General features: G+C 44.8%; 1 protein-coding gene across 2 annotated transcripts in view; it reads right to left on the bottom strand.

Annotated features, from left to right (window-relative positions):
- LOC139387024 (fatty acid 2-hydroxylase-like) overlaps positions 1-12,485 on the bottom strand; it is a 36,300-nt gene that overhangs the window by 6,703 nt on the left and 17,112 nt on the right. For both annotated transcript variants that reach the window (XR_011629126.1, XM_071133018.1), the window contains exons 2-6: positions 8,232-8,309; positions 3,991-4,133; positions 3,455-3,555; positions 2,780-2,952; positions 2,403-2,655 (exon numbers count right to left, since the gene is read on the bottom strand). Coding sequence is in view for 1 of the 2 variants with exons in the window: in XM_071133018.1 (XP_070989119.1) it covers positions 2,403-2,655; positions 2,780-2,952; positions 3,455-3,555; positions 3,991-4,133; positions 8,232-8,309 (748 nt within the window). In the remaining variant the exon portion in view is untranslated. The remainder of the gene's footprint in view (positions 1-2,402; positions 2,656-2,779; positions 2,953-3,454; positions 3,556-3,990; positions 4,134-8,231; positions 8,310-12,485) is intronic.

The following is a 12,485-nucleotide window of genomic DNA, read 5'->3' as shown; positions in this document are numbered from 1 at the left end:
CGACATGGCCTTGAGATAAAAGCTGTTCAGTTCAGTCTCCTTCCACCTGTACTGATAGCGGGGTGAACAGGCCGTAGCTCAGGAGGTTTATGTCCTTGATGATATTTTTGGCCTTCCTGTGACATTGGGTGCTGTAGGTGTCCTGTAGGGCAGGCAGTGTGGGCAGACCGCACCACCCTCTGGAGAGCCCTGCGGTTGCGGGCAGTGCAGTTTCCGTACCAGGCGGTGATACAGCCCGACAGGATGCTCGCAATTGTGCATCTGTAAACGTTTGTGGGGGTTTTAGGTGACAAGCCAAATTTCTTCAGCCTCCGGAGGTTGAAGAGGATCTGTTGCACCTTCTTCACCACACTGTGTGGGCGGACCATTCCAGTTTGTCAGTGATGTGTACGCCAAGGAACTTGAAGCTTTCCACTTTCTCCACTGCATCCCCTGTCGATGTGGATAGGGGCATGCTCCCTCTGCTATCTCCTGAAGTCCATGATCCATTCTTTGTTTTGTTGATGTTGAGGGAGAGGTTATTTTCCTGGACCACTCCACCAGCGCCCTCACCTCCTCCCTGTAGTAGGTGATTGAGTTGGAGGCGTGCCTCAGTCATGGGTGAACAGGGAGTACAGGAGGAGCCTGAGCACACACCTTGTGAGGCCCCTGTGTTGAGGATCAGCAAAGTGGAGATGTTGTTTCCTACCTTCACCACCTGGAGGCGGCCCGTCAGGAAGTCAAGGACCCAGTTGCACAGGGCGGGATTCAGACCCAGGGCCCCAAGCTTAATGATGAGCTTGGAGGGTACACCCATATTGAAGGCTGAGCTATAGTCAATGAACAGCATTCTTACATAGGTGTTCCTCTTGTCCAGATGGGGTAGGGCAGTGTGCAGTGCGATGGACATTGCATCGTCTGTGGGTCTATTGGGGTGGTAATCAAATTGAAGTGCGTCTAGGGTGTCAGGTAAGGTAGAGGGCATATGATCCTTAACTAGCCTCTCAAAGCACTTCATGATGACAGAAGTGAGTGCTATGGGGAAATAGTCATTTAGTTCAGTTACCTTTGCTTTTTTGGGTACAGGAACAATGGTGGACATTTTGAAGCAAGTAGGGACAGCACACTGGGATAGGGAGAGATTGAATATGTCCGTAAACACTCCATTCAGCTGGTCAGTGAGGATGTGGCTAGGGATGCCGTCTGGGCCGGCAGCCTTGCGAGCGTTAACACGCTTAAATGTCGGCCACAGAGGACGAGAGTCCACAGTCCATGGGAGCGGGCCGCACCGGTGGCACTGTGTTCTCCTCAAAGCGGGCGAAGTAAGTGTTTAGCTTGTCCGGAAGCAAGACGTCAATGTCCGCGATGTGGCAAGTTATCCCTTAGTAATCCATGATTGTCTGTAGACCCTGCCACATACGTCTTACGTCTGAGCCGTGAATTGCGACTTTACTTTGTCTCTGTACTGATGTTTTGTTTTGCCTGTTTGAGGGAATAACTACACTGTTTGTATTCAACCGTATTCCCAGTCACCTTGCCATGCTTAAATGCGGTGGGTCGCGCCTTCAGTTTTGCGCGAATGCTGCAATTTATCCGTGGTGTTTGGTTTGGGTAGGTTTTAATAGTCACAGTGGGAACAACATCCCCTACACACTTCCTGATGAACACAGTCACCGTGTCCACGTCAATGTTAATCTCAGAGGCTACCTGGAACATATCCCAGTCCATTTGATTAAAACATCCTTGAAGCATGGATTCCGATTGGTCAGACCAGCGTTGAATAGACCTTAGCATGGGTACTTCCGTCGGACTTTCTCTATGTTATCAGAACCACACCATCTGTAGTTAATCATGAAACATACACCACCGCCCTTCTTCCTGGAGAGTTCTTTATTCCTGTCTGTGCGATGTACTGAGAACCCAGCTGGCTGTATGGCTGGGGACAGTATATCCCAAGAGAGCCATGATTCAGTGAAACAGAGTATATTACAGTCCCTGATGTCCCTCTGGAAGGAGATACTCGCCCTGAGCTCATCTACTTTATTGTCCAGAGACTGAAGATTAGCGAGTAATATACTCGGAAGCAGTGGACGGTGTGCACGCCTCCTGAGTTGGACAAGAAGTCTATTCCGAACAACTCTTCTCCGCCGGAGGCGTCTTAGAGCAGCCGCTGGGTTAAGTTCAATTGCCCTAGGGGTACGAACAAAGGATCCAATCCAATCCAAAGTCGTATTCCTGAACGTAATGCTGGTGCATGCATTACCATCGCTCTGATATCTTTCTGGCTGTATGTAATAACACAAAAAAACATTCTGTGTGATTAATGTAAGAAATAACAGACACAACAAAATACTGCAAAGTTGCTTAAGAGCTAGAAGCAGAGCGGTCATGTCTGTCGGCGCCATCTTATTGGTCCTCCTCACCTGCTCTTTGGTTTTCAAAGTGGTGCTTGACGTGGTATGTCTTGAGGCTGTACAGGTAGGAGTTTTTCTGGGGGGAGCCGTAGTGAAGGTAGTAATGGATCATGTCGTACACCACGTACCCAAACAGCCCCCCCACAAACAGGGACACCCCTAAGGCCTCAGGGAAGGACTTGGTCAGCAACAGGTAGAAGCTGCCTATCACCACTGAGGCCAGGCAAGGAGGGAAGACTAGGCGGGAGCCATCGTAGGGAGACTGGAGGGGAGAAATCACCATGGTGTTAGTATAGGAGCACATATCAGTTAAAAAAAAGACGATACATTTGAAATGTTAGTGAACAATACTCTGGAACTCTCTTCTGTATATGTACATATCTCACCTTATGATGCTGTCCGTGCAGCAGGAAGTGAATGGTGATGAGGTAATAGTTGTGGGCGGACGGGCGCATGTGAAAGACGAAGCGATGGACGCAATATTCGATGAAGGTCCACGTGACCATGCCCATCACAAAGATGAGCGGAAAGCTGTATTTGTGCACCAGGAAGGAATAGTCTGCAGAGGGAGTGGGTGGGACAGATACAGGCTTAAACAGGAATCACATTTCTACTAGACTGTACATGGGAACAAGCATGAATTTGCTGGACAGATGAATTAACAAATAAATGTGGCTGGAATGAACTACTTCTATTACTTCTTATTTGTCATGTTTTTTATTTTATTAGTTATACTATTTTGAGTTTGAATACTGCACTGTTGGATAGGGCTTGCATGTTAATCATTTTACTGTACAAAATGTATGTTTTAAATAGTCTACTATTTGAAAGTATTTTCAAATACTTATTTCCAAATACATTATTTCAAATACCAAATGCATGGGTGTATTTAAGTATTTGTATAAATACTGTGTATTTGAGTATTTTAAAATACATGCCAATACTTTACATGTGTATTTCCAAATATTGAACTACTTACATTTTCAAAAAAAATGTTTTTCCAAATACTTACTACCCTAAATAGTATTTTAACCCAGATCTGATGATTGTGTCTTTGTTACCTGTGCTGGCGAATAGTCTGGTTTTCTCCTGAGCCAAGGTGGTGTAGCAGTACCAGCTGAGATAGAACACCAGTGGCATCCACACAGCAGGGACCATATACCTACACGCAGACAATCATATGGACTGAGGTAACATGCAAGCGTTAGGGTGTCAGGTAACAAGGTAGCAAGGGTGGCAGGTAACAAGGTAGCAAGGGCGGCAGGTAGCCTAGCGGTTAAGCTCGTTGGGCCAGTAACCAAAAGGTCGCTGGTTCAAATCCCCTAGCAGACTAAATGAAAAAAATCTGCAGATGTGCCCTTGAGCACTCAACCCTAATTGCTCCTGAAAGTCGCTCTGAATAAGAGTGTCTGCTAAATGATGTAAATGTAAGTGCTTTCCTACATTGTATGGGCTGGTTTTCCTGACAGCGATTTAGCCTAGTCTGGACTAAAAAGCATGCTTAAAGGGAATGTTTGGGACCTTTAAGAGGCTCAATTGAAAATGCCTTTAAGTCCAGGACTTAATCTGTGTCTGGGATACATATCATCTCTCTTACCAGGATGTCTTGGTGCTGGCCTCCATGAACTCGTTCCCAAACAGGCGAATGGGCCGATTCACAGGCTGGTGCACCCAGGTCTCGTATTTCTCTCCCAGGTTGCCCACCTGCCAGGCCAGGGGCTTCCGCCAGTCCACCAGGTCCTGCAGGCATAGCAGGGAAGACACAGCTCGGGTTACAACACTGCACATACAGTAGCTTAAGCCTTACAGCACACAACAGTTCATTACAAGATGTCTATAGAGTGTCATAACCTCATCAGTACTGCTTCTGCCTAAAACCTTCAATTGTCAAAGGACATATTGTTCTTGTAGAATCTAGATAAATGGAAATTGGACTCTAAAACTTATTTCAGTCATAGCTTTATGTGATAGTGTGATCAATCAGTCTGGGCCCTTCTGTAGGTGTTGTAATTGTCCAGCAGGTGGCGGTAGAGAAACATATGGCCAGAGGAAGGAGTTATCTCAATTTCTGTGAAGGATCTGCAGATTGTATCTCTGTCCATACCTTTTACTAAATGTCTCCTTCACCATGACCTTAGATCAAGACTAGGCAGACAGATTGGCTTGTTCTCAGAGTCATGGTCTCTTATACATTATCATAGATTATAGGGCGGGTACTATATTAACTAGACCACAGAGCCATGCATGGAATAGCTTGGTTGTTGTGTTACAGCCTGAATTTAAAATTGATTGATTTTAAATTTTGTGTCACTGGCCTACACAAAATACCCCATAACGTCAAAGTGGAATTATGTTTATAGACATTTTTACAAATTAATAAAGAGTGAAAAGCTGAAATGTCAATAAGTATTCATAAAGTTGCATTAACTCACTGTGTGCAATAATAGCGTTTACATTTTGTTTATGACTACCTACCCCACACATACAATTATCTGCAAGGTTCCTCAGTCCAGCAGTGAATTTCAAACACAGATTCAACCACAAAGATCAAGGAGGTTTTCTAATGCTACACAAAGAAGATCACTTATTGGTAAAAGGGTTAAAAAAAAGTAGATATTAAATATCCCTTTGAGCATGATGCAGTTATTAATTATAATTTGGATGGTGTATCAATACATCCAGTCACTAAAGATGCAGGTGTCCTTCCTAAGTCAGTTGACGGAGAGGTAGGAAACCGCTCAGGATTTTCACCATGAGGCCAATGTTGACTTTGAAACAGTTAGAGTTTAATGGCTGTGATAGGAGGAAACTGAGGATGGATCAACAACATTGTACTTTCTCCACAATAGTACCATAAACAACAGAGTGAAAAGAAGGAAGCCTGTACAGAATAAAAAATATTCCAAAATATGCATCCTGTTTGCAACAAGGCAAAATGTGGCAAAGAAATTAACTTTATGTCATGAACACAAAGTGTTATGATTGGGGCAAATCCAATACAACACATTACTGAGTACGACTCTTCATATTTTCAAGCATGGTGGTGGCTGCATCATGTTATGGGTATGCTTGTCACCAGAAAGGACTATGGAGTTTTTTTAGCATAAAAATAAATGGAATAGAGCTAAGCAAATGCAAAATCCTAGAGGAAAAGCTGGTTCAGTCTGCTTTCCAACAGACACTAGAAGACACATTCACCTTTCAGCAGGACAATAACCTAAAACACAAGGCCAAATATACACTGGAGTTACTTACCAAGACAACATTGAATGTTCCTGAGTGGCCCAGTTACATTTTTGATTGAAAATCTATGGCAAGAAATGTCTGTCTAGCAATGATCCAGGGGTATGAATACTTTCTGAAGGCACTGCATGTGATAATCAATGTCAAGTGTTATGCCATCACCCAATGTATCACAATGACAAACACACACAGAGCTGGCCCTCACACACACAGGTGGCCCTCACACACACACAGGTGGCCCTCAAACACACACAGGTGGCCCTCACACACACACACACAGGTGGCCCTCACACACACACACACACACACACACACACACACACACACACACACACACACACGCACACAGGTGGCCCTCTCTCACACACACACACACACACTCACACACACAGGTGGCCCTCACACACACAGGTGGCCCTCACACACACAGGTGGCCCTCACACACACACACACACACACACACACACACACACACACACACACACACACACACACACACACACACAGGTGGCCCTCACACACACAGGTGGCCCTCACACACACACACACACAGGTGGCCCTCACACACACACAGGTGGCCCTCTCACACACACACACACACAGGTGGCCCTCTCACACACACACACACACAGGTGGCCCTCTCACACACACACACAGGTGGCCCTCACACACACACACACACACAGGTGGCCCTCACACACACACACAGATGGCCCTCACACAGGTGTCCCTCACACACACAGGTGTCCCTCACACACACACACACACAGGTGTCCCTCACACACACACACACACACAGGTGGCCCTCACACACACACACACAGGTGGCTCTCACACACACACACACACACACACACACACACGTGGCCCTCACACAGGTGTCCCTCACACACACAGGTGTCCCTCACACACACACACACAGGTGGCCCTCACACACACACACACAGGTGGCTCTCACACACACACACACACACACACACACACACACAGGTGGCCCTCACACACACACACACAGGTGGCTCTCACACACACACACACACACACACACACACACACACACACACACACAGGTGGCCCTCTCACACACACACACAGGTGGCCCTCACACACACACACACACAGGTGGCCCTCACACACACACACAGATGGCCCTCACACAGGTGTCCCTCACACACACAGGTGTCCCTCACACACACACACACAGGTGTCCCTCACACACACACACACACACACAGGTGGCCCTCACACACACACACACAGGTGGCTCTCACACACACACACACACACGTGGCCCTCACACAGGTGTCCCTCACACACACAGGTGTCCCTCACACACACACACACACAGGTGGCCCTCACACACACACACACAGGTGGCCCTCACACACACACACACACACACACACACACACACACACACGTGGCCCTCACACAGGTGTCCCTCACACACACAGGTGTCCCTCTCACACACACACACACACACACACACAGGTGGCCCTCACACACAGGTGGCCCTCACACACAGGTGGCCCTCACACACACACACACACACACACAGGTGGCCCTCACACACACAGGTGGCCCTCACACACACACGTGGCCCTCACACACACACGTGGCCCTCACACAAACAGGTGGCCCTCACACAAACAGGTGGCCCTCACACACACACACACACACAGGTGGCCCTCACACACACACACAAACAGGTGGCCCTCACACACACACACACACACACACAGGTGGCCCTCACACACACACACACACACAGGTGGCCCTCACACACACACACACACACACACACACACAGAGGTGGCCCTCACACACACACACACACAGAGGTGGCCCTGTGTTGCAAAGCAAAGGTGACTGGCTGCTATCCACTAGTCAATCCCAAAATATTCCTAAAGCCTGAGGAAGACTGCCCCTGTTCTGTCATTGAAAACATAGCAATATCTCCCCTGAGATATGGCACTTTTACACTATGACATCACTCTGTGCATACCATTCGCTGTCTATCTCTACTGAACACTGATAAACCTGCCACATAGTTGATCTACTATAGACTGCCAGAAATGCCCACGAAACCACTCCCACACAGTCTCCAATGAGTAGCTGTGAAAATTGGTGACCACACAGTTTTTAGCAAAGTTGGGTGAATGACCGTAAAAGTGGTCACCTCTCGATCTTCTCCCTCTATGTGTCAATGCAGGAGTGTACTGTAGCTCACAGGCCTCAGTCAGAGGAGCGCTGAACTCAAGGTCCTTGGACCAGACACAGGTAGAAACCCCTGCCTACCTGCAGCAATGACAGCTGTGCTCTGTAGGAGACGCAGTGCCACAATGTTGGGCCAATGACAGTCTCAAATACAATACGGCTCTGGCATCTGAGCTCTACTTTGACTTGTAGTTAAACCCCAGAACATCCTCTGATTAGATCACCAGGCTGGCTGGCTGGTCTGATGCAGTGGTTGGGTTTTAATGCTTAGAAAGATCTAGATGATGTCCCTTAGCCTGATCTTAGTCTTTTTTCTTCCGGTTTTCTTTCTGATTCTCTCTCTCCCACTCTCTTTCTCTGGTTGTGTTTTTCTCTCACCGTATCCAGGTTGACTTGACTGCATTTGCTAATGGGTGAAGTCTCCTCATCCATTGTCTTCTTCCTCTCCCTCGCCGTCTGTGGAACAACAGGAGACAATGAAAGGGATTGTGAGCTCCAAATCAAATTGCAAACATGGTCAGGATATCCATTAAGGCAACCTATTCACAATATAAAATGTTACCATGGGGATATAATGTGGTTAAGATTTGTCTGTGGCTAATCATGGCAGGTTATTTGTTTCTGCACATCCTCATGGCTATACTTCAGATTATTATTATTATTATTATTCACTCTTCAAAGTTGTAATAATAGAATGCAATTTCAAAAGTGCACCATTAGTTCCTCTTGTCATGTTAGTCATTGCATGCCTTAGAGAGCCATTTATAACTTGTCAGAAGTGTCCAGATCAACAAGCCCATTTATTTATTTTTAATTTAACCAGGCAAGTCAGTTAAGAACAAATACTTATTTACAATGTCGGCCTACCCCGGCCAAACCCGGATGACGCTGGGCCAATTGTGCGCCGCCCTATGGGACTCTAAATCACGGCCAGATGTGATACAGCCTGGATTCGAACCAAGGACTGTAGTGACACCTCTTGCACTGAGATGCAGTGCCTTAGACCGGTGTGCCACTCCGGAGCCATGTCAGTTAAGGTTTTATTATTTACGTTTTTTTAGGGGCGCGGGATGTTCCAGCCAGAGTTTTTTTTAAGTTTGCAAACCCCTGCCTTAGAGTACCACAGTATGAGTCATAATACCCATAAAACCTGGAGGTCAAACAGGGGAACGATTCCAATCATTTTCCCACCATAAATTCTTCCCAAACGGGGATTTTGGAAACAACCCTGGCGTAACATTTTGATGACCGTGTAAATCTCTCTAGGACAAGGTGACTTTTATCAATACAGCCAACTGTATTTACCCCCCAAAAGTACATGCAAATTAGCTGCTAATGTGGCTGTCATAAAGAACTACAAATGCCAAGAGGATCTGGAAGAGACTGCCGAATCCAGGCAAAGGTACATTCTCTGGATTAACTATCTAATGTTAGCTAAATGTAGTAATTAGTAACAATTTTTTTAAATGGACAATTCTGTGAACAGTCTTGACACAATACCTGTTAGCAAAGGTACTACTGTATCAACTAGAGATTATGTGCAGGGGCTTGCAGTCATTTCTAGTTTTGAATGTCTACTTTCACGCTAATTAACATTTTTGAATCTGGAGAGTAAATAGAGGCGAATATATTGATAAAAGTCACCTAGATTTACACAGTTATCAAAACGTCACACCAGGGTGAGCCTACACCAAACACAGACCTTATTTAAGTGCTTGTAAAATCCACTATGGGAAAAATGAATGGTGGAAAACCATTTGGAACCATTTCCCTGTTTGACCACTAGGTATTACAACGCCTCCACTGTGGGGCTCTAATCAGCCCCATTCAGCGATATGACACACTTCAAATACTCCGGCTTCATGCAGCATTTTCCATAGGAATATGTAGATGACGTCAGCGCTATCATTATCTACTGGTTTCAATGTCCATACTTTTATGTTTAAGGGCACATTACATGAATGTGTGGGTTGGTACTCAGGACCAGGGAATCTCCTCAAAGTGGAGTACTATTAGCTGATCATCTATATTCTAGGTTGTCCTAAAAACTAAGTGGGTGAAAATTACAGAGAGGTGAGGGATAACTAGATCCTTGGATAGCCAGGCTGTCAAGCTTGGTGATATGTGACATGAGGAGTTTGTACAATTAATACGACCAGGCAGTGAGGCATGCCTTAGCTTGTTACACAATGGCATGCGTTTAAAAGTGTTGACTATTTAAAACAAAGCAACAAAAGTACAGTATATTGTCGTGTCTTTGGCTATGCCGGATTAAGTGATATGACATGCTATTTTATAAAATCCTTTCTCCGTAATTAAAATTACCTGATTGAGCTAATCATGTAAATGTAATTAACTTGAAAGTCAGGACACCATGAAAGAATATTTATAGAGCTGTTATCTTCCGAATAAACTCTTAAAGACCTAGTAATATTTTACATCAATAGCAGTCAATATTAATCGTCACCTTATTTCAGTCTCATTTGAAAGTTGTAAATTCTTGTTTATCTGCATGAACTCTGGCTAACAAGTTGAATCAGCAATACAAAATTGGGTTTCATTATTTATTTACTAAATACCTAACTGATCACACAGAATTACATATACACAGAATGAATCATACCTTGATTACAAATGACGTCCTAAAGGAAAACGTCCCTGGCGGGCGGAACAGATATGGTTGCACAAAGAAAAGGGCGATTGGTCTGAGTGAAAGAGCGGGAAGACTGAGGAACAAAGTGAGAAGCGATGTCTCTTTCGTAAATACAGTATCTTATGCATTCTAAATTACTGCCCATTTGGAAAAGGAAAATGCAATAAATATTTACTCTGAGCTGCGCTTCGGTAGGTTGGTGGTAGATGGAAGGCCGTGTTGCCCAACCAAGTCCTTTGAAGAATGTCTCTGGTGGTAAATTATATACGTTGTAGTAACGTCGTTGTGTGGTAGACGGGATACTCTGTCTGTTCTTTCCTAGCCCACGTTTGCAGCTGCTGTTGCTAACTCAATGGCTAGGATGTATCACTTGTGTAGTGAATAAGAGTTCAAAGTTCATACCATTCGCAACCAAAGCTCACGCTGAGGTTGGCTTAGTTCTGTAGTTGACATGTTAGTCCTTTTAACGCAGAGGCTGCAGACCTCACGTACTTGGAACCGGAGGTTACATTTTCTTCAAGGCCTTATATAGGAAGGGAGAGAAGGGTGTGTTTGAAAAGTTTTATAACCCAGGTCACTTCACAGGGGCGGGCTACTGATTGAGCAGAGCCCTAACCTTATGAAAACCCAAATCTCTCATGTGGAAGCTAAAATTACATTTAATCTCTTCACCAATAATTTTATATTAAAATATTTAAATTGAACAACAATTCCGATAACAATTCCGATAACTACAATGTGCAGACTTTCCACTGTAGAGTTTATGTCATCCTATCATTGATGAGAATGTCTCAGATGACAACCGAACTGACATCATATTCATTAAGTACCACCGCATAAATTCAATTGGTCGGATTACCAGAATATAGTTCATTTCCCCCCACCTTCTGATGTTCCCAGAATCTCTATGTTAACCAAGGGATTTTCAAATGTCACATCAGTAGGGTAGAGAGGAAGAAGGGGGAAAAGGTATTTATGACTGCCATAAACCCCCAGGCCAACGTCATGACAATATGCCATCATTTACTATTCAACAATTACTTTTGAATTCTTCATTCATTCTTGTAAAATGTCAGGTGAATATGCCAATAAGAAACCCATGCTCATTTCTGAAGGTAAATGACATACAGTAGCTCAAGTTATGAGTGTGTTACAAGATGGTTTCACTTACCCTCTAATAATAATACATTCTATAGTCAATTTTATTTAAGAACAGAATCCTTGCGGCACTGTTTTGGATGTAGTTTATGAATTGAATTTTCAGGCAGCCCCCCCCCCCCAAGTACTGCATTCCCATAATCAATTCTGGAGAAAATGAAAGCTTTTCATTGATGTGGTGAGAGAGAGACTTAGGCGGGAGATGTTATTCTTTCACCTGAAGAACGTTTTTCAGACGTGATCAATGTGGCAATTAAAAGGAGACCGCAGGGTCAAATGAAGGGGATGACGTGGCCATCTATGACAGGGTGGATGCTGCAGAAGTTGGTGATCTGCTGGGGGGTCTTGCTGCTATTGATTTGGGGGAAGTTGTTCTGCATCCAAGATTTGACCTCTTCCAGACAATGTTGACAGAGCAGATATTGTGTCAGGCTTTGTTTTAATGTACATCTGTAGTCTGCTTAGCAGTGGAATTGGACACTGTGTAGTCTGACAATCTGGCCAAGCGGAAGCATGTAGAGCAGGAAGAGGATAGGACCTAACATAGAGCCTCAAAGCTGGTTAGCACCGAGGTGTGACTGAAGTGTAGTTGCCACTAGGTCCACACTCGGTGGTGATAATGCACCTTAAAGTTGGTTGCCAACTGAAATATAAAGTCCACAGAAGAAGACAAGGAATACAACTGAAGGAGAAGTGGTTACTAGAAACTATTCATTTCCCCTTTTAAATGTCAGAGTAGAGGACATACTATTGCGTGTGACTCAACATTCTACAAAGATCCAGAAAAAAGGACATTTTGCATTTCAGTTAAAATAACAACC

This window comes from Oncorhynchus clarkii, chromosome 1, assembly GCF_045791955.1.
Source record: "Oncorhynchus clarkii lewisi isolate Uvic-CL-2024 chromosome 1, UVic_Ocla_1.0, whole genome shotgun sequence".
Classification (NCBI taxonomy): Eukaryota; Metazoa; Chordata; class Actinopteri; order Salmoniformes; family Salmonidae; genus Oncorhynchus; species Oncorhynchus clarkii.
This window is presented reverse-complemented; position numbering and strand designations above follow the sequence as displayed.